The following is a 27,509-nucleotide window of genomic DNA, read 5'->3' on the forward strand; positions in this document are numbered from 1 at the left end:
AATTTATACAACATCTCACAGAAAACCTTCATCAGTTCAGTATCTCTTGCAGTCCGTATGACTACTGATGTGTCATGCCAAAGCCATGTACTGGTTGGATAAGGATTCAGAAAACATATGTAATTTTAAAAAAATATCTGGAAATACCCTGACATGTGGCACTGGTTTGAAATAAGGCAGTAAGTGGTGAAATTCATCAATATCTAGTAATGACAACTTGATCAAGGAAAGTAGTTCCACTTTTGCATTACAGTTCTCTGTAAAAATGATAGTCTCATACTCTTTGCACTGCTTAATAATTTTCCCTTATATATTTTGTACTTTTCAAAATATATTATTTCTTCCCGACTAACTGCATTATTCCTGCTCGGGAATCTTTCCCTCCAGCTCTTTCAGATATCTCTCTGATGCTTTTAGTTTAGAAAAGACCAACCTGTGCTACAAAGAAGGTTGCTACAAAAGGCAAATCAGAAAACAACCCCAAAACGCCTTATGGCCCTCAGTCATCTTCTAATGCTGCTTTGCTGGGACCTCCAAATTTTTTTGACCCTTGCGGGGTCAGCTGCCGAGGCGCAGGATGCCCGACTCCACATCCCACAACATTGTGCGTGGCCGCCCTACCCCATGCCCTGGGGGCGGAGCTCAGGCTCCCTCCTTCCTTAGGCATGGGATATGGAGGTGCCACCTGGATGCTCAGGGGATATGTATGAGCTGTTGTGGTAGCCAGATGCAAAAGGCATGTCTGGGTCTCCTACTGGAGGTGGCATTCCTGTCCTGCTGGTCTGAGCCATGAGGGGCTCCTAAAGCCATGCACGAGATCTGTTCTTTCTCATAGTCCTCACAGAGAACATCAAAGGCAAGTCTTTTGTCTAGTCTTTAGACAGAATCTACCAATACTCCTGTGGCTAAGCTGGATGCTTCTCTGCTGTTGTCTCCAGAGAGATCTTTGGATTTGGAAGTCTGTCCTGTCTCCTCCTGGGTCGGAGGTGAGTCCTGCTCCTCAAGGGCTCATTGTAAAAGGCTGCTGTGAGAATGGAGCCTTACGCCTTGTTACTGCAGCAGGCTGACCTCCCCAGACAGCAGTCATCGCTGCTTTGGCTTTGCTACAGGCTGTTTCAGGTGTAACCCCCCTGCCTGGTTCTGGTCTGCAGCCCACCTGTAACCCAACAGGCACATTCAAGCTGAGGGCTTTCACCAGACGTGGCTTTTTTGGGGACCCATTTGAAAACTGTGGACCTGTGAATACTGTTTCCATCTTTTAATGACTACAGAAGACATCTTAGGACTCCATGCTGCTTTTGGGATGAAAGTGAGCTATGGGTTTGCATGGGTGCCAGCATTATAAATGAGGCTATTATGGGTAGTGCTGGGTTTCTGAAGACATGCTGTTGGTGGAGGTGCTGGTGAGAGACCTGGCATAGTGTGGGCCAAGCTGTGCAGCCTTATGGCATGTGTGTTGGCAGGCCTTGGCAACTGGCAGGAGCGGACTCTCTAGCATTTTGGTCATGCAGACACATGAGGGTTGGCTATGATTCCAAAACTACATCCCTCAACATCTCAGTGCCCTGGAGTGGACGTGAAGAGCTAGAAATCATGGTGGCAGAGAAAGTGGCCTTCAGAGCCCGATCCTGGATACTGTGACAGTGTAGGCACAGCCAGAAATTATTGAGAAATGTGTCTCAGGACCAGGGTGACACTGATTTACTAATTTTGCATATTAGAAACTTTAAAAACCTGCTGTTTTGGCATAGAGATGAATCACAGGATTCTGCTTCTGAAAGCCCAAGATCAAAAAGGAAAACCGTGCTTATCACATGGACTGGGAGCCGGAACTTGTAATTTATGGTCTTTTGTTTTTAAAACAAAACTAAGCCTGCAGACCTCAATATTGCATAATCCACTTCCATGCTCAGGAAGTTTGTTCTGAACTTTGGCTTTAGGAGATTACCATATGAGCTTCTACTTCAAACCTAATTATTGCCTAACATGTATTTCTTTCTACACACAGATTTCACAACTGAGAATAGAAGATGTAGACCATGGAAGCCTGACACTTTACGTCCCAAATCACCACATATTTTGAGATGCAGTTTGGTAGAAAGACTGTCCCCAAAGCAGGTGAAAGAAGACTTGTCTGACTTGTGTGATGACTGTATTTGACCTGGCAAGCAATCTCATTTGTACCAGTTGTTCATTTGCAACTATTCTAAACTTCTCTAACCTTTCCCCTCGCTCATCTGGATACTCCTCTCCTTCCCATTTAGCCTCAGTTCCAAACAGCCTCTCTTTCTTCATGCTTCATCTCCAAAAACTTCTTCCACCAAGCCCAGGACGACAAAATGCTGGAGTGCTGCAGATGCATTGCAAGAGAGGTGAGAAAGGTGGGCTCCCATCAAGGTGAGCAGAACGGGTTCCCATCGTCCTCCGCTGGCTGGCAGCTGTGAAAATACCCCCCCCCAGGAGTCAGGGAGCTGTTACCTCTTCGTAACTCTGACTCACTGAAGGTGACCAGGGCCAGGATACACAGCGCCGCTGCCAGCTTTCCTCTATGTCTCACCCTTGTTCTACGGACTGAAGGGTAGACTGCATATTTGGGGAAAATAAAAAGAACGGACCCTTCTGAATCCCTAAAAGAACCTGGCAGGGAGATCGAGAGGCACAGAGGCAGCCGCGTCGAAACTTCCATGTAAACAAGTGATTTTGGAGAGGTAAAAATTTCCACAGTTTTATGTACAAGCCTGGAGGTGCTGGAAATCCCCAAATCATCCTGGTGGGGACATTAAAGGACTGCATGAAGCTACACAAAATCATTCAGAATTTTCCCAGAAATTTTGGTGCATGTGTAACTGTCACTTGGCAATTACATGCTTTTTTTTTTATTTGAAACCAGCTGCCAGCTGAGAGACTGTTGCCTGCTCTGTTACATGTGTTACATTTACAAAGTTATTTTATAAGGTGACAGGCTGCAAAACAGTTTGCAAATGCAAGTTGATCTTGAAAGTATTTTTTATATCTGTGTCTATGGGATGTCCTGTAGAATGAGACACATCAAAGACAACTGACACAGATCATGTTCTTAATGTGCCACTGACCTCTTAAAGCACTCTGAAGCTCTGGAGATAAAGCAAAGGTAGGATGGACTTAATGGGAGCTAGAAAACCAGTTCAGTCATGACAGTAAGATTTGTCAGGTTAAGAACTGCTTAAACCTAGATGATTTGAATAAAGCAGTAGTTATAAATACTCTTCTGAATGCAAATGTGTTTCCAGTTTGGGATATGAGCTATAGATTTGAGTGCTCTGCTTCAAAAGGGAAACCAAAATCTGCAGATGGTGTTATTTTTTTCAATTAAAATAAGTTTTTATGAGATATATTGCTGCTCCAAGTCATTGGGAATTTTTCTTTCAACACTTTCTGTTTTCTTTCCAGAGCTCATTTGCTGAAAAATGAGCCTGAATAAGAAAGGCAGCCCCAGGCGACCCAGCCATGTCCCGCTGCGGAGGAGAGCAGAGATGCCAGCTCAGAGAAGGTGGCAAGAGAGGTGAGGGTGAGCCGACTGCGGAACGAGGGAGCGGGCTCTGCTCCTCTGCTGGCAGGGCACTGGCAGAGGATGTGGGAGCAGCCCTCAGACACCACTAGATGTACAGCTGCCCCAGAGCAGAGTTTGGTGCAAAATGTTTGCAGAGCCCAGAGCAAATACTCGGGTAGCTAACTCATGAGTGCCATGCTGTTAGGACTGCCCACTTCTGATACCTCCCAGTGTTTGCAAGGGAAAGATATATCCACACAGACTGCATTCTCAGGTGGCCAGCATAGCCACCCCATAGATGCCTTAGGAGCCTACATAATTTCAGTAGATCCCCGACTTGTCTGTGAGCCACAGCACTAGAAGAAAAGCTCATCATTAATACATGCTCCTATTTTACCTGCAGCACGTCCCTTCACATCCCACTTTTTGTGGCAGCTTGCTTTCTGCAGGGCATTATCAGGAGTCAGTAAAAGGCGGTCCTACTGCTCCTCTCCGTAGCGCTGGCAGCAGTGCCTGCAGGCCCTTCGGGTCAGGGGCTAGAGGAGTTCACAAGGGTGATGCTGGCTGCTGTGAGCCGGACAGTCAGAGTTTAAGATACTAATAGAGATCCAATCTAAACGGCTGCAGATTTTCTGGGCACTTCTGTGGCTCTCCGAGCCTCTTCCGTGGCAGGGGGAGGCTGTGCTGCCTGCACAGCATTCACCCAAGTTTTCCAAGTGTGAAATGTGCAGCAAATAAAGGAACCGGGATGCGAAAGAACCGCAGCTGCTCTAGGACTGTTAGGGAGGCTTTTTTACAGGCGAATGAACCCTCAATTTGTAGTACGACATTGTTTTCTAAACATAGCATAAAAACTGTTATCTTGCCTGGCTGGTCATTAGAAGAGAGATAATTATAGTCTCTGTGCGACAGCCGGGCCCAGAACAGGGACAGCATTGTCCCAGGTCCCAGCTGAGCTCTAGCACAGGCACCCCAGGCCAGCGCTGGGACAAGGGGGCTCCTTGTGCCCCGGCAAGTTCAAAAGAGGAATTGAAGTGCTCTAAGTAGGTGTTAAGCACCTATTTCTCTCTCTGACTCTGGCCTTAAAAACTACTCCACAGGAGAAAGGTGAGGAGGGCAGACCTGTGACGTGCTGTAGCTGCATCCTCCCTGGCTTTATGTGCAACACATACTATGGCTATTATTTTCCCCTCCTTAAAAAAAAAAAAAAAACAAACCAAAACTTTACTTCTGCATTTATTTTTATTTTGTTCTGTGTTTCTGTTTTCCAACACAGATCAATGAGACCTGTATGATGGATGGGCTTTCAGAAGGAAGGACATACTATCTGTTCAGTGTCCACTTTCCGAGCCCTGAATGAGAGGTCTAAACCTCAGCTGATGGTGCAGCACACTGGAGGAGTCCTGGTGGACTCAGAGTTTCAGGGTGCCAGAACATCCTCTGGGCTGTCAGGAAATCCTGGACTATTGCTTTTCACCATTCATCCAGAAAAGATGGTGCCTCCCCCCCCATTGCAATGGGCCAACACGCACCTCCACTGCTCCAGCACCTGCCCATGCCAGTCCCTCTGTACGGGGAGTTCATGTCTATGGGTGCCACGGCATTTTTTTCTATGATGTGCTTAGCCTCAAGACATTGGAGGAGGAATATGGTCATAACTGCAGATAGTAAACTGAGCTATCGCTTTTATTGCTCATTTCAGCCAAGTGCCCTAAATGACTTACCTATCAACATTTAGGAGACTTTTGGTAAAATGGAGACTTGAACATGCATGTTCTGAGCCTTGGGTTAGCATGTAAAGCTACTGGGCAGTGTTTTCTGTCTAGACCTTTGTTTGTGGCTCAGAGGTGAAAAGGAAAAATTAAAAATTCTCCAGGCAGACCAGGTACAGTCAAGTCTTTGATGCCACTGTTGCATAAACTTCAAGTTTATTTTTAGCAATGTTTTCTAAAAAGCAATGGCCAGAAATAATAAATAATTCTGTTGTTTCAGATGAAGTAATTAGGTGTTTTCCCAGCTTCTGTGTTCACACTGTGGCTTAGGCAGTACCCTTTTAGAAATATTCCAATTAATCAAGTTTGACAAAAGGGAGTGTAAAAATTAATTTCCCACTACTCCTGTGAAAGTAAGTAAGTAGCTGAATGAAGAGGCAACATCTTGTTAATGTCTCCACTAAAGGAAAGACTTTGGTAGGATCTCATTCTTATTAGACACAAGAGAACCCACATGGCATATCTTTCTTGCATCCCAAGTGTGAGAAAACCTGGTTTAGCTAGTAAAACTACTTGGTTCAACCAGCCAGTGGTAAGTCATGTGTAAGAATACTACTAGGGAAAGAAGTGTCTTACACAAAGTAGTGAGCAAGTTAAGAACATAACATTCGTACTACAGGTGGAAACGCAAAGCAATATTCAATTCTATTGGCAGGACAGTCGAGTTTTCTTTTTAAAAAAAAATTTCTTATGTCCCGAATAACAGAAGAACGGGAAGTCTTTTCTGTCATCCCACTGAGAACAACCCCAGCAACTTGAAGGATTAGATAAAATATGCAAGCAAAATAAGTCTGTTGAAAATAAGATACTAATTTAATATTCCAAAAGTAATGTGCGTGTGTAATGCATTTATTTTTGCTTGAGCTCTCTTTGCATTTCTGAAAGAGACCAGTCTTACAGCCATGACTGTCATTCAAGTGATGAACTGAATAATGTCTGAAGAACATGGTACTACAGATCACAGAATAATATAGACATTCTTTGAGCGTAGTCAAATGCAAGTTGTTTTTAACTTTACGATGTATATGGTAAAAATACAAGCGATAAACAAATATGACTCCATTGCTGTTCTCAGTCAATTGTATTATAAAAGCCATCTAAATTACTTTTTCTCTGTGTGTGCTTGCTTGTTTTTGGTGTTTTGTTTAAATTTTGGAGAAGTTAGATGAAAAGGAGTGTGCTCCAAGAAGGATCTGCCTCTGTAATCTGTAATTCTTTTTTTGCTCTGGATGTGGTATAGTTCCCATAAACTTTAGGAACAAAATATTAACTAGGGTTGAAAGTTTGCTTGGGGCATTTGGTTCATGTTCATACTAGTCTTAGAGAAACTGCATTTTGAAGAGCTTTATCAAGACTCTAATCTCTCCTCAGAAAGCTGAACGGCTGTGGCAGGCTTGACAATGCTATTCATTTTTGGAGCCTCACCAGCAAAACAAGCACTCAGCACAAAAGGATAGGCTACTGTACTGTTCACACATCTGTATCTATCCATCTAGCAAGAGAGTTCACACCATATAAATACATATCACTGGGATAATACCATTTTCCATTCTGTCTCTTGGAGATTAGTGTTCCCCAGTTTCAGGTAGTGCTAATTAATGATACAACACACACCTTCCTATTGATCAAAGAGACAAAGAAAAATTCTTGAAAGCAAAACTGTTTTAAATCTAGGGAACAAGTTGCATTACCTATTACACAGTCTCTAAATGGTAGGCATATATATGTCTATTGGTGTGTGACTAACACACACCATTCTTTATCAAATAGTTAATCCCTTGCTGTTCAGGCAGTGAGTATATGTGTCCACTTTAACAGTAGGGGTTTAATGCTTTTATAAATACTTAATGAAGTATATATAATTCAAAGTACAGTTTCATTCTACATCTATGTTTTCATCTTCTTAGCTCTTTGATCCTATGTACACAGCTGGAATGTCAAACAAAAAATTGTGTCCCTACAGTTTCTTAGCAGTGAAAATATTTAACTATTATCAACAGGCAAAAAAGCAACTCCCCCCTCTCCCCCCATAAATAAATATAGCAGAGAAATGACATCAGAATTACCTTGCTTGAGGTGTGCAACTTTTTATTCCTTTTCTCCACACAGTATGAACGTGCTATTTTTTCCAAGCTTTTCTGTACCCCAAACTCCAGCCAACATTATTCTACAGAAGAAGAGGCAGGCAGCAGAGGGAGGCCTGGACACCTTTTCTCTTTCAGAGAGGAGCTAATCAAACATTCCCATCAAGCTCCCAGCTCTGTGAAAGGCACATTGCTCTCCTCCCTTCCTCCCTCCCTCCCTCTGCTCCTCTCTCCCTCTCTGTCTCTCCCTCCCTCTGTCTCTCCCTCTCCCTCCAGCACACACAGATGTACAGAGCTCCTTACACTGATTTAGCAGTTGAATTAGGCGGTCCTATTTTAAATATATGTTCCCTCCCACATATTTTTGGTAGGGATTTCTATGCTCCTTTTGCACTAGCCTGTCAGATTTGTCAAGTTTTTCTCTTTTGGGAAGTGAAGCTTTACTCAACTGATGTTTTGGTTGCATTTTTTTCAGCCTCCCTGTGCAGTTCAGCACTGTAGTAAGAGGACTACAACCAGTAGCCAGAAGTAAACTACACAGCTCTAAAGATTAAAAATACCAGATTAGTTAGGTGCAAGTCAGATTTAAAGAAGAAAAATAGCTTTTGAAGAGGTAATAGGCTGTGATGCCTTTACTCATGTGAATAGCATTGTATTCCTTAAGCAGTTTCCCTGAAGTTGAAGGATTAGTAACAGAGCAAGTCTGTGAGTCTGGCCACAGAGAGGTAGAAGTATGAGATGAGGGTTAGCATGGACTTCTTTCTGGTGAAGTTGGGTGCGGGAATTTAATAAAATGCTCTCAAAGACTTCTAAACCACCACTCATTTAGTGTGACCTCACCCAATGAGATGATACAGAAAATGATTAACTTGTTAAAGTATCTGTATATGGCTCTCCTCAAAGAAAATTTTATTGAGACAATCAAGATCACAGCATTTACAAGATTATCACAGAAAGGGCTGGTATCATATTCCAGGATGCTGGAATGCAAACTATAATCTGCAATTCCACCTGGGTATTCAGAGGTGTATAGATAACTTGTATGAGTGAGCATACATTGTTTTATCTAAGATCATTATTGGTGAAAAAAAAAATCTAGAATAAATGCAGGAGGTGATAGAGTTCAAAAGACACATTGGAAAGACATGTAGTTCCTGGCTACTTCTGATCTAATAATCCTGTAAATGTGTTTGGTTTAAGGGAAAGTGATTACCTGTTATTTGTGAATCTCTACTCTAGTACTTATGGAAACTGTATAACAGCTGAGCATATCAATAAACAGTACATCAGCAGAGATTTATCAAGAAGTCCCAACTGTTACTAAGGTACAATGATCCATAATTCATTTAATTCTCTTAATACAGAAGTTTGGGCTTGCCATAGTAATCCCTTGTGAGGCAGAATGAAGTGGACTGGCAGAAAGTCTCTCCAGCCAGCAAATCTGTTAGCAGATCTGGCTAGCAGATCTACTAAAAAAAAACCACAAACCAACCTATTAATTCAAGTTAACACATTCAGAGAATCATCACCCTGTTCATAAGGCTTTGTGAGGTTTATTTATTTAGATAATCATCGGCAAAAGGACTGAGACCTTAGGACTGGAAGTTTAGAGGTACATAGGTGCTAGGGGCCAGACATCTAAATATTGGGGTTTTGCAGCTAAGTGGCTATGTGTCATTTCCCAGTGCTAGTGGAGGTCTGAAGTCCCCACGATAACTCCTTATCTGCAGATGCTGATAGAAATACTCTAAAATTTTTGGGCACAGACCTTCACTGGTATTTAGCCACTTATTTTCCACTCAGGTAGTTTATTTTCAGAAATCCATGGGCATCTATGTACATGCTGAGATGCCTATATAGGTTTAAAGTCTCAGGTCAGTGGGTTATCGAAGAAGACTCTTGATCTCAAACCAGTGCAACTGAGAGTACTGAGGAGCGAGCTTCTGGCAAACCAAGACATGGTCAGATGGCAAAGGCTTAGGCTGTGCCCACAGAGCACACGACAGGACTGCATAGAAATAGCTGGACTAGTGCTGAGTGATGGAGCTGAGATGTCAGAAGCAGCAGCTGATCGGGATAACCAGCACAGGCAAGAAGTCCTAAGTTTCAGCTTCCGGTACCCGTGTCAGCTCATTGAGGGGTGTACCTGTTGGCATACTGAACGTGGTCAGCAAGGTGTCAAAGTAACAGTGACAGCACCTACACCGAGGTCGTGCTTCATCGTTGCTGCTGCAGGGTGATAGTTTTACAAAAGAAAGAGCTGATAGATCCATTTCTCATTTTCCATGGACAGATTATCGAATTTGTGGGTAAATTGTATCAAGGGCAAAGGGCCAGCGTGGACCTGGCAGGACTCAGCTCAAATGCAGTGGTCTGTGAACACAGCTCTGTTGCTTCCAGAAACCCAGCAGTGGTGCAGCCCTGTCCATGCTATGCCCACCTGAGCTCTCCCAGCCTGCTGGCTCTGCTCGGGGCTTGGGGTCAAGGATGCTGCCAGTGGGCTGGCACATTTCTGCATCGCTGCCTATGAGCTAACTCGGCATCCTGGAAATTAGCATCCTGGGAACCGCGGAGCAGAAGCACTGAGTGGGCAGAAAAAGAAAAACTATCTAGGGTTGTTATTATCCAGGGTATTCAGCCTCTCATTATCATGTGTAATGGAGAGCTAAAATGTATCAAAACAAAACACTGAGGAGGGCTCTGGCTGTCTCTTTTTATCACAACATTTCTGAGTGTCGCTGCCTGTGCTCTTTCCTGACAGAAGCGATTTCCAGCCACCCAAGAGCTGGCAACACAAAGTGCGGGAGCAAGAAGTGAGCCACATTGTGTGGCTCCACTTTGGTGCTGGGATTTGCCACAGGGAAAGATCTGTTCACAAAAGAGCTGACCGTGCAGTCAAGAAGCCACTAGTTTGAAGACAATAGGTATTGAAAACAATTGTCTAGGGGATGGACATCTGCTCCATATCTGGATGTGTTCATGTCTCCCACCATCGCTACTAGACAGAGGCCTCCACTTGAGTTTTCTTTTAACTGGTAGTACTGTTTGTGGTGGTAGTTTTTAAGTTTTACTACATCGTATGTTCATTTGCCTGCTAGGTAAAGCAGGATTTAGCAGGATCCATTGAAAATATTATTAAAGGTATGAATGCACACTTAGAGTGGGTGACAAATTTCAAGGGGCAGAGTCTTTACTACTGCATGACATAGATATGCATATATACATATATACATATAGACACCTAGTAAGTAAGGCTAATGCACATTACAGCCTCACTCCAGCACAGCAGCAGCAGCTCAGTAACTCTCTTCAGTAAAATATTTTACCAAAATTGCTGCTCTTTTAATTTCCAAGTGGATAGCACTGACATGCGGAGTAGCTTTATTTACACTGTAATATGAAGCCTGAAAGCAAAGGAACGCAGACCTCTAACCTGTCCCCTGAAATTCTTAATGAAGCAGCTAACAAACAGGACCAGCGAGTCAAAATGCTTTGATTTCAAAAAGAACTTGAGAAGGTTCTTCATTTTTGAGGAAAATGTAGTGACTGCATTGAATTTGATCTACTCAGAGATTACCTACACTCTGGAAGATAAAACAGCAGAAAGAGAGAGATACAGCAAATGTGTGTAAGCAATGTCAGCGTGGACAGGGGAGATAATCCGGCCAAGACTCAGTAATGAGGTTTGGTGTTTTCAAACAGGGTTAGCAGCAGACCTGGAAGACCAGACACTTGCTGATGGATCTTAGCCACAGTCCCTTAAATAAATCTTCATTTTGAAATCATCTGTCATGAAGAATTTTTAAGGTATACAGTTTTTGTTTAAAAAACATTGCTTTGGGTAACAGCTGTGTAAAGGCCATGTTGGGTAACAGCTGAAAATCTGACTTCACTGAAGGGAAGCTCACTTCTGTTAATCTAATCCTCATTACAAACCTAACTTCAACATTTTTTAACAAAGTTTTGTTTATAATATAACTAGTGGGGTTACATGTTTCAGCCAACACAAAAATGTAAGATCCCTTGTGTCTCCGTCCCTCTGTGTGCAGTGATGCACAGGTAAGTAAGTGAAATAAGGGAAACCTCACCTATTTGGAAATGGCAAATAAATCCACCTGTTCTAGGTTTGATGCTCATGAGCTGAGGGCAGGCAATGATATGACCATATACAACCATTTGGGCACCATCAGGGACAGGTGTAGTTTTGGACTTAGGTGTCCAAATTCAGTCCAAGTTCGTTACTGACCTGACCCATAATCTTTTGATCATAGCTGGCCTTTCTGTAGTGATTTACATGAGCAGGTCAAGCTTTTGTAGAAAGAGGAAGAGAGAAAGATTTTACCACAAGGTAGGTTCACATAGGTCAACATCTAAATGAGAGCAGAGGATGGTGGCTTCAAAGGCCATAAATTGCTTCCGAGAGGTCTGTGCAAGGTGATGACTGGTATACACATCCTGTGGAGCAGGTGTGTGCTGCAGCACAACCCATCATGCTCATCTCCCCAACACTCAGGAGGGACTCCTGGCTCCACCAGTGCAGATATACGCAAAGAAAATCCTCTTCACCTGTTACTGAACAAGCTATGCCTGCAAACTTTTTAGAGAAATCTGAAATTTGGTCGGGAAATTGTTTTGGGAAAAGCGCAGAGTCTCCCACACACTGGGTCTTTGTCCCACTTGTGGGACCCAAGGTGCATGCTGCTTTTCTGGCGTGGAGCTGTGGGTCACACTTTTAAAGCCATGAGATCATTTGCTCTCCAGGCTGCGAGTAGGAAATGTATAAGGAATCAAAGTGATTCAGGGATGAGCTAACTGGCCCGTGATCGTTACAGAGAAACTGTTCTTCTCAGATACCCACTGCAGGCTTAGTAAGCCAGTACTATAAAGTCCTGTCTCTGCATATAAGAACAGAAAGCACAGACAAATTAAATGATTTCTGCAAGATAACGCATAGCTATGTCACATCTAATCCTATCCAAGTGCTTAAACAGAAAGAAACAAGTTTTCTGCTCTCAAGCAATTACCCTCAAGTCTTTTCCACCACATACTACCACAGGAATCAGAGAGCAGAATATTCTCCAAGTTATAACACCCCAAGATGTCATGCGCAGCCTGGCAGTGCTGGCTCTGTTCAAAGACAGTGTGGCTGCACTTGTTAGTGTTAACTCCTCACAAGTGGCAGTGGAGTTCAAATTCTGCAGTTTTCCTACATTTCTCAAGCTCTGTGAAATAAAATATTAACTTACGCATTAGTAAGCTTAAGGTAATCTGTGCTTGAAAACCATTTATACATGAAGAAAACAAGGCATGGGGAGAACACAGTAGAGAGTTAAAAGTATAATTGGCAAGGCAAGTAGGGGGTTAACATTGTTTGGCTTTAGCTGCTTAAAGCACTCACATCTAAACTAACCTCAGGTAAATAAAACAACCAATGTCCTGGAAGGCTTACATAAAATACACTGATGTGTTTGTCTTGTGTTTGAGAAAGGTAAGGAGGCTGAATTATGTATGCTGTAGCCGTTGCCAGCATCAGAAACTTCTTTAAATAATTAGAGCAATTGGGTAGCCAGGCATCTGTTTTTTCTTTTTATGAATGAGGAGACCTCATGGGCCAAATGAATGCATAATGTTGGCGTGCTTGGCTTAAGTGGATGGATACCAAACTTACACTGTGTAAATTTGACCCATTGGGTGTTTCTCAGTGAAAATGGCATCAGCCGTGTTTCCTGAGACCATAGAGAAGCTGGGCTTTGTCAGTAGGCCCCAAGCCTCAGGTTGATTTGTTTGCCCCACAGGGAAGGGAGGGAGGGACAAACGGTGACAAAGTTAGCCTTTTCGGGTTTGCCAGGAGACAATATTCAAGCGAGAGCTGATAAGCCCCTTGCCCTCGATCTCCTGCAGCGTATGGCATGGGAATGGGGTCTGGCCGGGTAGCCTGTTGTCCCAGCTGGGCAGGCTCAAAAAAATGAGGGTTCATAGTAGGAAATGGGAAAGGGACCCTTTTCTGTGACTGATACATGGAGAGCTTGAGCCTTTCCAATTGAGCATTGATGATTTTAACTGTCACGGATTTAATTCTTTTTTTAAGTTCTGTGCAGTCACTTTTGGAAACTTTTGACCTCATCCGCCTCTATAATAATCAAAAGACATAAAGAAAAGTGAACTCGGGCTTGGAAAGAGAATCTAACAAGGCATTTGAGCAAACTCAGAAGTTACTACTATCTGTAAAGAGTGTTTGTGTACTCTGAGAGAGATTTAATGTGCAGTGCATTAACTGTGGGCATGCAGACAATACTAGTTAGGACCAACAAGTCAGCTGGGTTTGCGTATAGACCTTGGACTGTAGCAGAAAGAAGCAATGTTCAGATATTGCTTTCCTTTAATTATTTCAAGATATATCTCTGTAGGAAAAAAGAAAACAGTCAGAGGACATACTTGCACTTGAAATACAACAGGGAGCTGTCGTGGGCATCAAGAAATCTTCATCATTTTTACCACACACCTGAATCTACCCATACCTCTTATGCCCCATATTCCCAATGCCAGATTTAGAACAGAGGCTGCCACAAATGCTGTATTAAAACATAAAGTGAACAGTAAATGCTGAGGCTGAGACAGCCCCCATCACTTTTGGGATCAGGAAATGTTGAGGGCGGCTGCTCGGGAGGTGTTTGCCCTGATTATGGCCACAGGCCTTTTTATCTGAAGGGGTGTAACCAACTTCAAAAGCTGTGACGTTATGGGATTGGACTGTGATGTTTGTATCATCTCACCAGTTTGCTCTCAGAAACCAAGTGATCGCCACAATGGAAATCTATTTTAAGAACCATTCTTTTGGCAGAACTTGCAGCTATTGCAAACAAAAATGGATGGTGATCGAACAGAACTGGGTCTGTTGGAAGTGCAGCATACGGATTTTGTTCATCTTGAATCCAGTGTAGGTGAGGATTGAGTCTTCCCAGGGTAAGTGGGATATATTTCATTGCTCTACTACCTCATATAGAACCTGATTCATCAGCATAAAGCTCCTTGTATGAGCAGTAAAGTCATCTGTTTAGGAGAGTGCTCTTTGTTAATCAAAAGTTTCAGCAGTGCTGGATTCAGTGCTGAAATTTACAGATGAGGACCACAGCTCTCAGAAAACACAAATGGCTTTTTCAGCGTGCTTCCCCTATCTGCGTACTGCCAGTGTGAGCCATGTGCTATCACTGCCACTGTTAATTCAGTTTGCCAAGAATACCAGGTCTCACTCTGGATCCCAGTGCCCCTTACCTTGGCAGTAAAGCTCGACTATTCACTGCAAATCAGGCCTGGAAAATGTAAACCCAGTAACAGTCTTCTGTCTGTTCTTCCTAACTATTTTCCCGATGTGTTTTCTGTTTACGCTCTGTAGGGCATCAGGTGTCAGAGCAAGGAGGTGATGCCAGTAAAAGCCACTTCACAGCAGAGAGCTTGTGGCTGCCTCCCAGCAACTGAATGCATCCCCTCTGTGGTGCCATTATCCTTGTCTTCTCCAGCTTTGGCTCTCGGCACTGAAGACTGTTCAAAATGCAGGTTTTTTCTGGAGGCAACATGCAGAAATCAGAGTGCTGCTCTGGCAAGCAGAAGTGTCCAAACATGCAACAGGGCCAGAACTGCCAGTGTGTTTAATGGGTGGATTAATGTATTTTCTTTACTGGTATGTATCTTTCAAAACAGGTATTTGCCAGAGCTCATGAAAAGCCCCTCTGCACGCACCCCTGTGCAAAAGCTCACCATGTAAGGGCTTACATCGCTCTCTCCCAGCTGAGTGGCGGTGGCTTGGCCCCCCTCCAGGGTCTCCTTGCCCACTGTGCTTGTAGAGGCCCGTTTGCCTCCAAGGAGGCAAAATTTCCAGGAGGGATACAGCTGGTGGAGGGGGGGAGTGGGGTTGCATGCCCATGTGCCTGTGTAGGAATGGGGTATCTCAGCATGGGGTGGGAATACACAAGGTCCCCTGAAGTCCTATGTGGTGCTGCACCCGTATAAACCTCTCTTTGTGCGGATCCAGCTGCTGACAAAACCTTCCTTGGGGGACGGTATGCGTTGTGGAGACAGACTGTCCCGTGTTTCAGCAAGGTTGAATTTAGTTGGGAAAGAAAGGAGAGAGGTTGTATGGTCCTGGTGCTGGGGGCTGGCAGAGCAGGGGGAGGCAAAGGGGAAACGGGAGGGGAAAATCGGGGTCCTGCTGAAGGGATGGGGCAGAGGTAAGCTGCTGGGGGGCATAAGACACCTGGGAGCTGTCCTGGTTTCAGCTGGGATAGAGTTGATTTTCTTCCTAGTAGCTGGTATAGTACTGTGTTTTGGCTTTAGGATGAGAATAATGTTGATAACACACTGAAGTTTTAGTTGTTGCTGAGCACTGCTTACACTATATCAAGGACTTTTCAGCTTCTCATACTGCCCTGCCAGTGAGGAGGCTGGAGGTGCACAAGAAGCTGAGAGGGGACACAACCAGGACAGCTGACTCAAAGTGGCCAAAGGTATATTTCATACCATATGTCATCATGCTGAACAAAAGAAAAATGGGGGGAGCTGGTCTGGTGGGGGGCATGGCCTCTGCTTGGGAACTGGTTGAGCATCGATCAGTGGGTAGTGAGCAATTGCATTGTGCATTCCTTGTTTTGTATATTCTTTTATCGTTATTATTATTATTTTCTTCCTTTTCTGTTCTATTAAATTGTTTTTATCTCAACCCATGAGTTTTACCTTTTTTACGATTCTCTCCCCCATCGCACTGGGGGAAGAGTGAGCAAGCGGCTCACTCTGTGTGGTGCTTAGTTGCTGGCTAGGGCTAAAGCATGACAGGGACCTGTGATGTGGATACAAGGAGGGTGTAGAGCGATGCAAGGGCCTCCCCGGGCACGCAGACCCCAGTGGACTGGCAGAAACGCCAGCATTTGCCTTTCTCCCCATCCCTGCCCCATTCCTCTGCTCCTCTCACTTCCAGCGGTACCTCAGTACCGGGGAAGATTATAGTTTCATCTTGAGGGCGCTCACAGGGCATGTGCAGGACAACCAAGGGATCAGGCCCAGACAGCATGGTTTCATGAAGGGCAGGTCCTGCTTGACCAACCTGATCTCCTTCTATGACCAGGTGACCCACCTAGTGGGTGAGGGGAAGGCTGTTGACGTTGTCTACCTGGACTTTACTAAAGCCTTCGACACTGTCTCCCACAGCATTCTCCTGGAGAAACTGGTGGCTTGTGGCTTAGACAGGTGCACTCTTCGCTGGGTTAAAAACTGGCTGGATGGCCGAGCCCAGAGAGTTGTGGTGAATGGAGTCAAATCCAGTTGGTGGCCGGTCACAAGCGGAGTCCCCCAGGGCTCAGTTTTGGGGCTGGTCTTGTTTAATGTCTTTATCGATGATCTGGATGAGGGGATAGAGTGCTCCCTCAGCAAGTTTGCAGATGACACCAAGTTGGGAGGGAGTGTTGATCTGCTCGAGGGTAGGAAGGCTCTGCAGAGGGATCTGGACAGGCTGGATCGATGGGCCCAGGCTGATTGTATGAGGTTCAACAAGGTCAAGTGCAGAGTCGTGCACTTGGGTCACAGCAACCCCATGCAACGCTACAGGCTGGGGGAAGAGTGGCTGGAAAGCTGCCTGGTGGAAAAGGATCTGGGGGTGCTGGGCGACAGCTGGCTGAATGTGAGCCAGCAGTGTGCCCAGGTGGCCAAGAAGGCCAACGGCATCCTGGCCTGTATCAGAAATAGTGTGGCCAGCAGGAGCAGGGAGGTGATCGTGCCCCTGTACTCCGCACTGGTGAGGCCGCACCTCGAATCCTGTGTTCAGTTTTGGGCCCCTCACTACAAGAAGGACATTGAGGTGCTGGAGCGTGTCCAGAGAAGGGCAATGAAGCTGGTGAGGGGTCTGGAGCACAAGTCTTATGAGGAGCGGCTGAGGGAACTGGGGTTGTTCAGTCTGCAGAAGAGGAGGCTGAGGGGAGACCTCATTGCTCTCTACAACTACCTGAAAGGGGGTTGCAGAGAGGTGGGTGTTAGTCTCTTCTCCTATGTAACTAGCGATAGAACGAGAGGAAATGGCCTCAAGTTGCGCCAGGGGAGGTTGGGGCTGCATACTAGGAAAAATTTCTTTACTGAGGGAGTGGTGAAGCATTGGAACAGGCTGCCCAGGGAGGTGGTTGAGTCACCATCGCTGGAGGTGTTCAAGGAACGTGTGGACGTGGCATTGCAGGACATGGTTTAGTGGGCATGGTGGTGTTGGTTGATGGTTGGACTTGATCTTACAGGTCTTTTCGAACCTTAATGATTCTGTGATTCTGTGAGACAGTGTTTTTGGTGTTGCCTTAACTGGTCGCCACCAAGGTGTTCATTGCCTTGTGAAGGTACTGAAGCTCCAGACTACTACCAGTCACTACAACATGTTCAAAAAATTACTCGGCTGTATGTGAACCAGCCTGACATCGGAAACGCTGCTTTCTGCCTGGGTTGGCTGAGCCGGCAGCAGCTCTGCCACTCCAGGGGGCTGTGGGGAAGGGATGTAAGCAGGAAACTCACACCTCTTCCTCCTGCTCAGGATATTTGTGACTAAGCTTTTATTGTAGTATGTGTGCAAACGGGTCAGGGTTGGGGAGCGCAGGCTGTGGAGAACTGCTATGACCCTTTTTGCTGCCCATTTCTACCATTTTATCCAAGCATCAAGTTGTTTGGGGCATTTCCAGCCATATAGAGCAATGAGGTGTACCCTAAGGTCCAAACATGTAGACACAAGTTTCTGCAGTGCAGTAGCCTGTATCTATACTTTTTGTAAGCCAGTAATTTCTCACGATTCATTTCCACTTAAAAAAGCAGAAAACAGACAGTATGCATAAACATCACTCCACGCTGTAGCAATTCAATTAACTATAAACTCAGTAATGTAGAAATAGAATAGCAAAGGTGAGCCATCTTTCTTCTGTGATGCCTTTAACAGCCACAGAAAGATCCAATGCAATTTTAAATCCTTCTCTGAAATCAAGCCTTGAGAAGAAATGCTGCTCTTTTGTTACATTTAAAAGGAAAAAAAAGAACTCTTCAAATCTTATTACAAAAATAAATCTCTGAATAAGCTGTATCCTCTGTTCCTTGCCTCCAGTGCCACAAACATAGAGGTGAGCTCTGCATTTTGATCCCCAAATTAAGTAAATTACTTCTAATAAATTACTTAGTCACAAGCACATTTAAGCTGGAAATACCATTTGCATTCTTATAATTGCCAGCATTAAATCTCCATAAGAATTGTAAGAGGAAAGCCTCTACATTTTATGCTTCCTAACTCTTCAGAGTGTTTTATACTATGGAAAATACTGTAAATGCTTTCAAACTACTTTAATAAATGACATTTTCTGCCTTAGGTTCTCAAAGCTCTTTTCAAAGAAGGGCAAACAATGAAAGAAAGTGAAAAATGGTTTTGGGAGAGAGAAAATTAAATTACATGCATATTCTTATAAAGTGTCAGAAGAAAAGAAAGGCAAACAGCTTTTGCAGAAAAGAAAGGTGAGAAGCACAGCGCTTACAGAACTGAGTTTGAGAAGGTGCTTGGGTTACTGAAGATACAGAGAGGACACATATCTGTAGAAAGACCAGGAGCCTACCTCCCAGGGCTTGCTCCACAAAAGGCATCTAAGAGGTGGTTATCTCCCGCAGCTGCTTGCTGCCATCTCCAGCTGCCAATTACCACCCTGTGGCCGGCCTGACCAGCCCTTGCCTTCCCAAACATGAGCAAATGAAGCTGCTGTAGGAGAGCCCTGTCCTTTAACCCAGTCTGCTTTGTTTGGATTGACGGTAGTAGGGGAGCTCTTCTGCTAATGGCTCAACTTTGAAAACTGATGGCTAGAAGAAGAGGTAGGAATGTATGAGGCAATTGCCTTTTTTTAATCCAGCAACAAAAAAAAAAGATGTTGCAGACAGGTTCTTGGTTTCCCAGACCTGTGAGGGATGCCCGCGGTCCTCACGGTTCCCAGAGACATCCAGGGCTCTGCAGATACATGCTGTGAAGATGTGTGTGCTGGGGAAGGAGTTGCTCAGGTCCAGGCAAAAGGGAAATATTTCCTGCTGCTGCACCCACAAGCCCTGCAACCCCGTGCTGTGCTGTGTGCTGAGGTCAGTGCTTGGACATTGGTTTGCAAAATCCTAATGGTTTCTGTAGCATCCTGGTAGGGGTTTGGAAGTCCCAAGGAGAAGGCCAGGTAATAACTAAGGTCAGAGGAAGGCTGAGAGAGGCATGTTGTGTTAATTTTGGTGAGTTACAGCTACAGCCATACCTTGGTGTGTCTGGATCTTGTTTCAGTTTCTGCTTCACTGAGGCAGAGCAGTCCAAAGTTGCTTTAAACTCTCCATGGTGAGTTTATCTTAGGCTGTTCAGTGCTGGTGGTGGTTTCTGTGAGTCCCTTACCATTAAATGAAAGACATTTATGATCAGTGAGAAACGCGTCCTGCATGTTGTGCTTGCATAATGTACTTGCAGGGAGAACAGAGGAGACGATCCTGATTCATGCCAGTGTAAGAGAAGGAGGTGTCAGGCCTGCAGAGCCACATAAAATGATGCATTGCCCTCCTGAGCGAGCTAATAAAGTATGTAACCAAGCTGTGTCAGCTGCGATGTTAAATATTACACGCTACCCCACGTTACAGCTCACTGGTTGCCTTGGCTGCTTGCTCTGGTGTGGTGGAGCTGCTGCTGACAGCCCAAACAAGTTGTAAATAGTGGCTGTTGAGGACCCTGGTGCATCGCGCAGTGGTTCTGCATTCAGCCCCCGCTGTGTCTGCTGAGCTCCCCTCTCACCATGCCCTCCTCACGGGCTTTCTGTCATCGAGCTGTCTTTGCCACGGACTGGGATAGCTTGTATATATACTCTGCATCAATACTTAAAGGAGCACAGATGCCTGACGGGATGCCATCAGAAGCTCACTTTGTCTTTCACGGGAAAGCCTGTAAAGAAACCTGCAAATGCAGGTTATTTTTAAGAAATATAATTGTTGCCATCCAGCTGTTCTTGTCCAGCTAAGCAGACAGTGTTTTTTGGGTAAATCACATTTTAAAGCTTCTGCTGCTCTAAAGTAAATTTCTTTGGTTTTCACAAAATTAATGCTTTACAGCTTTCTTTTTTCCTTTCAATAAGTGAATACCTTTCATCATCTAGTAAAAAGTCCATTTACAAGAATGAGTAAGAAAATTAAAACAAGTACTGATTTGCATGTAATAAATTGGGTTGATTTGCAGTTAAGTAATTGCTTTTAGTTTCTTGCTCTGTTTGTTTATTTTCACATGCAGGGGGGGAAAGGAATTCGTGTTATTGTGAGGGATGCAGTTTGCCAAACAACTCTGCCTAGTTATGGGAAGTTTTGAGTAAACTCCCTGTTTAGTTTGTTTCACATTTCTAAGGCTGGACTTTCTGAAGGTCATAGAGTCAGGGGCATAAAATCAGGCTGGCGTCCGCTAAGAGAACCAAGAAATGAAAGACAACTGATAAATGCACTTCAAAAGAAAAGCGAGTATGACCCTCTGCGCACCAGCTTTTTCCATCATCATGTCCTCTTTTCTACAAGAGCGGTGCATGCACACGATGACATGCAAACAAGCAGTGTTCAGAAAATGGGTGACCAGGAACGTAGCAGCACCTGTAACTGAGGAAACTGGTACAAATGTTAGATTTCATTTACCTCTCTCTGTATTTTTCTTTTGTTTGAAAGAGTTTTTGAAGACATTCTGTGATGTCGTTGGTGTTTCATCTGTAGGAAACTGTGACAGTGCAAGTGAATCTCCATGGAGTCAGTTGCTATGAAATAGATGGTTCCTAGGAACTAGAGGTTAGTGCTTGGGCTGGTATTTCAGAAGAGATTTGCAACATCATTGTTTCTGCCATCAACTAGTGTATAGAGTGGAAATCAACAGGTTGGACCAAGAGCGGTCCCACAGACCCCATCAGTGGGATGGCAGAGGTGGTGCGTGCAAGTTTCATGAGTTTCTATGCCATAAATGGTTGTTGGAGAGTATGGCTATCATTGGACAGTGGTTATTGTTCCTAATCTACAAAACTTTAAGAAGTCTGAGAACAGTTTTATGCACAAGAATTTCCGTAAGAGGGACTAACCTTATCCTGCAGCGCCTAAGCACTTGGCCTTGGTGTCCTCCTGTCTTTAAACATTTCACTTGTTTTGTGACTTGACCTCATCTTGAGACACTGTGGATGAAATCTTTGTGAGTTACAATTAATCAGTTTGCTGCTGTTTTCAAGGAAATAGGATTTCTGTCCCATATCTCTAGGATGAAAAGGGATGACCTTTTCTGCCCCTGCTTCAAGGGACAGACATAAACCCATAAGCAAGGGCATGATGGAGAAGGGAGAGGGGATGTTTGCCCTCTGATGCCCTCTGTTTCTCCTTCCCTCAGCACCGTGGGGAGAAGCTGTATGGAGGATGCAGGCGTGATCCTGGCTGCTTGGGTCTGGCAGGAACAAATGTAGCTGTTGGGGAAGACCTTGGGTTTTCCTCAACACCTTAACAGCCAATCTTACAGACACAGTCATGTCTCGAAACTGCTGTGGCCATAAACACCAAAGCTGAGCCATTACTCAGGGCTGGGGGGATTTTTGCCCTGGATTTGCAAAGCATAATGTTTGTGATGACCCTTTCTGAAGGAGAGCATCAATGGTGGGGTTTATGGCAGTCACACGGTTTCTTAATCACAAGGTTTTACACAATGAGGGTCAGGACTGGAGCAGTGGTACAGGAATTTGAGCCAAAGCCCTGAATTTTCATCACTCCAGATGGGCAGAGGAGTTGTCTCTCTAAATGATATTTAGGGATTTCTGCAGCTGAATGCCATTATCAACGACAACATTTCGAATGAATAGCCCTACGCATATATTCCGCGGTTGCAAAGTGAATAATTGTGAACACTCCTCAATCTTCCTCTTCCCACTCCCCTCTCCACCCTCAGCCTAAGCACAAACACTCATTTCAGGGCTAAAGATATACTCTTAAATCACTTCTGACATTTCTTTGTTGTTGCCTAACGAAGGCTGCGTTGATGAGCTAGAGGGAAGATTTATATCAGCCCTTGCTGAGATGTCGTTGTAGGATCGGAAGTGGGCAGCAGTTGCAAATGTTAGCATTTGTCTCTGGAGTTTGTTTAACTGCAAGTCAGAATGTCTGCAAGGCGTATGGGGCTTTGTCCCCCCCCGCCTTGGTTTTCTGAGTTCCAGTGAAATGTCACGGTCTGAGGACTGCGGGGTTCAAAGAGCAGCCATGCTGCTCTCCCCGGCCAAGCTAACAAGGGGCCTCTGTGCAACCTTGTTTGGGGGGACACATCCCACCAGCGACATGCCGGCTGTTCCTTCTGGCTTTCCCAACCCTTTCCAAACACTTTTACACTCTGCTTCTTTCATTAATTGGATTATTTGTTTTTTAAGCTTGTTGCTGAGCAAGTCAAATCAACCCACGCCTGGTTAACAAAGCCTGAAATAATTGTGACTAAGTCAAAGCAGTGCTGAAGGGGGAGACCAGCCACACAGACCAGGCTAGTTTCCTGGCCCTGCTGAGTGTACTTAATCCTTGCTGGGTTTATCCAGGTGTCAAGTAAGGGCTTGTATGACAGCCAGAGGCAGGGAGCATGCCCCCTTGCTGCCCGATGGTCCGGTCCTTCATCCTCTGTAGCCTGGGCTAATACAGGGGTTTACAGACCAATGAAATGAGCTGGTTTTCTTCTGGGGAGTCTGGAAAAGCTTGCTTTGCTGTGTTGTCCTTATCCTAAGGAATGAAAATGGTCAATTCAAAATGGGGGCTTCCTATGGTCAGCTGTATGTTAGGGCATTGCTGCTCTTTGAAGATTAGGTAGGTCAGTGAAATGCTGTAAGTCCTCAAGATCAACAAATGAGGAAAACTTGCTGTTGTGATTAACTAGAGAAAATAATTTCAACACTGTTAATAACTGCGACTGCCCAGACTACAGCTAGTTTTTACTTTGCTTACTGTGCAAGATCCCATATTAAAAAACAAGATAAACCTGACTTTTTCATGGCAGAAGTGCTTTGGATGAATTCTGCTATGCAGAAAGCAATCAGATTCTTCAGGATTAGAGGCAGCTGAGGCATGTCATCTTCATTAAAAACCTTCGGGATCTACAGCTGAGAGACCATATGTTGAGCATCCCTAGAGCTGACTGTGCCCACTGAACTGCAGCTGAACTTGCTGAGCGAAGTACAATTCCAGATTTTGCAGATGGAGGCATTAGGGAAAAGTCTTTAGGTTATTGAGCAGATTCACTGAGTGTGTCTTATTTGGAGAATTTAGTTTTATGAGGCCAGAAGTATTGTCCCAGATATAGATTGTGGCAATATAACTAAGACTGTTCACTTAATTTCCATTGCATATGGTTGTAAAGGGGGAATGCCCCCAAATCCATGTTCTCTTTGCAGGAGGACTTCAGGAAGACTTTGCAGGAGGACTTGAGGTTACTCTCAGTAGTGGTTTTCTGATGCATATGCTAGGCCTATTCTTTGCTCCTAGTGTGCTAAATGCTTAACAGGATCTTCATGGGCAGAACTGGTAAGAGCTAACATTGTGGGAACTCCCCATGTTTCACTATTTTGTGATGATGCTCCATTTTCATAGTAGGTTGGATGAGGAAAAGCAATTGGGAAAAATTGTGCCTACTTCACAGGAAGAATTCTTATTAGAAAGTGTTTTGGTGTTGTATTTACCCATGCTAACTTTCTGGTTGTTGGCTGTGCTCTTCCTTATCTGTTGCCAAAGCACCTACCAATAGTGCCTATTGGGTATAATATGGGATGTGGCAATAAAACAAGCTGCAAACACGAATCTTGAAACATGGGATTTCTGTTAGACTGGAAATGTGAAACTGGGATGCCATTTCTCCTCAGGGTCACAGCAAATAACAGAGATATGGGTGTGCACCAGCAACCATTATGCAGAACCAGTGAGCGGGGCATAAGCAAGCAGGAGGGCTAAACTAACTTGAGGAAGACTCAAGTCTGCTAAACGCTGCTGCAGCCCAGAAGTTGACAGAGCCTTGCTCTTCTCAGTTGTAAATTTTGATGTCAAGGTTTTCCGCTCCTTTATCTGCAGGCTTACCTGACTAGTTATCCTAGTGCTAGCCTGGTCTTTCCTCACAGCCCTCTAAGAGAGAGTCACCTTTTCCCACACATTCTGAGCCCATGTGCTCCACTTCTTGTAAAAGCTCTGACTTCTTTCAGAAGCTGAAATGTTTAAGACCTTCTTGTGAATTTAGCCAAGGTCTAGCAGTGACATTTGTCTTCCAAAGAAAAGATAGCTACAGTACTGCTTGAACTGGCTCACCAAATAGACCACATCTCTCTAGACACAGGTCTAACCTGCACTCCCAGCCTGCCAATCTACGAAAGCGATTTGGAGGGCAAATACACTGTGCTACACCTCCGGTCCTTGCAGACGTTTGCATGCCTCAGTTGGATTGTGTCATCCCAGGAAAATGTAAAATACGAGATAAGCACAGCAATTTTACTGTCCTGGTAGCCTATTTTCTTTATCCTTTTATACATTGCATGTCTGATCCAAGACTTCCTCGACTTGCCAAGGTGTTCTTGTGCTTTGATAGTCAGACAGTGATCAGTGACGTTCATGACGCTCTACCCTCTCTCCTTTGGACTCCCTGTCCATCCCATGACATTAAGGTAATTTATCTTTCCAAGAATGTGTATTTTCAAGAATGTATAGCATCTTTCAAAGAATAAGATGTATCAGCTTTCCAAGAGTGAACATTTTCCCTTGCCATGACTCCAAGGATGGGAAATGGTCTGGTAATGTCTCCCCCAAATTGTGGGGAGATGTGGGTCTCATCTCTGGAGCTAGGACTTAAACTTGAACTGGTCTTTTGCCTGGGTTGTTTTTTTCTTATAGGACACATGGTAACACTGCTGTACTTGACTGCCTTTCAGCAAAGGAAGCTGAGGGCTGGCTTGTCAGGTAACGTGGTATCGTTGAAGGATGAGCTAAAGCCTGTTTTCCATTCCCTTTAAATCCATGTACAGGTCACATTGGCTAGTTTGTTCGCAGAGAAGTTAGTTCTGTTCATTTGATACAGCAGTTTACCAGTGGTGAGAAGCATACCCTGGGTTCACTAAGTTTCTCCCACTTCTCTGTATGAATGTTATATGATATGAATCCATTTGAAATATATCTTTGTCGCATGGTAAGGTTTTGCCAGGTCACATCACCAAGACATGCTTACACTCTCATCTGTGTTGCCAAACATTATTCTTAATTTCATTCTTCCTTTTGGAAATATTGCAGCAGATGTGACACTCACACAGGCGCCTGCCTCCTGCTTGGGCAGCTTGCACTGACCTTGTGCTGGACCTGCCTGATGTGCCTCCAGCCACATGCACACCCTCCAGGACCATCCCAGCTTTGCTCAAGCGGTGGTACTTTCCAGCAGCCAGGCTGGCTGCCGTACAGTGTCAAAGGCTACAGGAGGCTGTCAAATATCAGCTAGGGAGGGTGTTTATTGCAGTGATTTCTGCAAGTCCTTCCACTCCCATTTTACTAGGTTACATCCTATTATGTAATTAAATGCTCTGTGTTTGTTATCCCCAAAGGGCTTTTGTCTCATTCAATGAGCATTAAAGATGATGATTATTGGCACAGACAGCTGGTAGACAGTTGTTTTTCTTTATTTTTGTCATTCAGTGTGGCCCTGATTTTTGTATTTGCAATGGGATTATTACTTTCCATTTAGTACTTTTCTTATTGTTCTGTGTTCTTCTTGTATTACTATTTGGACATCCCTTGAATCTTAAATTTCTTCTTGTGTTTCTCCTGCACATCAAGAAGGACACATTCTTGCTTCCCTTTTATGACGAGCTATTGTTATATAGACAGATTAAAAAAAAAAATAATCCAGCCCCAAAATTAAACTTGTTTTAAATATGTATTAAATACATATTTGTGTACTCAAAGCTGTAGATAAAAACATAGGCCCAGATGACAAGCTCCTGTTCTTTCCTGCAGTCAGTGCAATTCACTTAGCTCCCTCTCTTAATCTGAATGTGGGTATATGAAGTTTTATAAGAGTCTTCTAGCACTAAGGTCTGTGTATATGTGTATCCAGTAGTACCTTTACTCTGTTCTTCTGGAGAAGATCCCGTTTTCAGCTTTTAGCCTGCTTCATCTGGAATCACCTAATTGCCATCTCCCAGAAAGCAGGACTATGTGCTGAACATGAGGGCCTTGGAGGTATTTTTTTTTCCAGTTGCACAGCATTGTAGCTTTCCATATTCCCAGATCATCAATGCAGGAAGGGATCGGGGGCCATCTACTGTGGAGTCTTTGCTGCAGACAGAAATTAGGCACTTCAGACCATATACTAGACACAGACCTATTTGACCCTGCAGGCACCTCCACTTTGGTCTGCAGAATTCCCGAAGTGCTTGAAAAAATCCTTTGCATTTGTTGATGTACTGAGAAGGTTCAGACTCTAAGCCTTTAGCAATTTGAGAGGTAGGCAGAGGGACACACACAGCATTCCAAGAGAACCTGGCTTGCCAGGCTGGCTTAGCTCAGGATAGTTGAAAATACAGACGTGGTAGTGTTACCCACCTTTTTCATTATTGCCCAGGGATGAAAGCGTTCACCAGGGTAGCAGGAGGATGATGTTCTTGTCCAGCCCTACCCTTGGGAAGGGATTTTTGTCTCTGTCTCTCTCTCCTGAGGAAAGTGCCAAACCATAGGCTGTGCTTGGATGAGCACACTCTGTATCTCTCTTATTTTGTCAGTCTGTGCAGCAAAGAATGAAGGTTTTATAGGGGTGGAGAGAGAGAGCCTGCAAGGGGGTGCAAGCCTGAGTAGTTCACACTGCAATAAAGTCACTGTCTTAAGGGGGATTTCCTGTTTTCTGGTCTCTGCTACAAGAAATACTTTTACAAGATAAAAAAGCATAATAGCACTGAGAACAGGGACTGGACTGCAGTATGCTATCCCACTCCCTCCAACTACACACTCAAGTTATTCACATTACCATTAGAAATGTCAAAGCTATTAAGAAATGTTGCTATGTATTTCAATGTGCTGACACCCTGAAAGATTTTCAGCTTGGCAAAAATGCCAGCA

The 27,509-nt window shown here is 44.3% G+C and overlaps 1 protein-coding gene across 1 annotated transcript in view; it reads right to left on the reverse strand.

Moving 5' to 3' along the window:
* Positions 1 to 15,260, reverse strand: part of VIT (vitrin) — a 64,093-nt gene extending 48,833 nt beyond the window's left edge. Inside the window, exon 1 of the mRNA XM_059835495.1 lies at positions 15,141 to 15,260. Coding sequence (XP_059691478.1) covers positions 15,141 to 15,143 — 3 coding nt within the window. The 5' untranslated portion in view covers positions 15,144 to 15,260. The remainder of the gene's footprint in view (positions 1 to 15,140) is intronic.
* Between the last annotated feature and the right edge of the window lie 12,249 nt (positions 15,261 to 27,509).

Source organism: Gavia stellata, chromosome 2, assembly GCF_030936135.1.
Source record: "Gavia stellata isolate bGavSte3 chromosome 2, bGavSte3.hap2, whole genome shotgun sequence".
Lineage (NCBI taxonomy): Eukaryota > Metazoa > Chordata > Aves > Gaviiformes > Gaviidae > Gavia > Gavia stellata.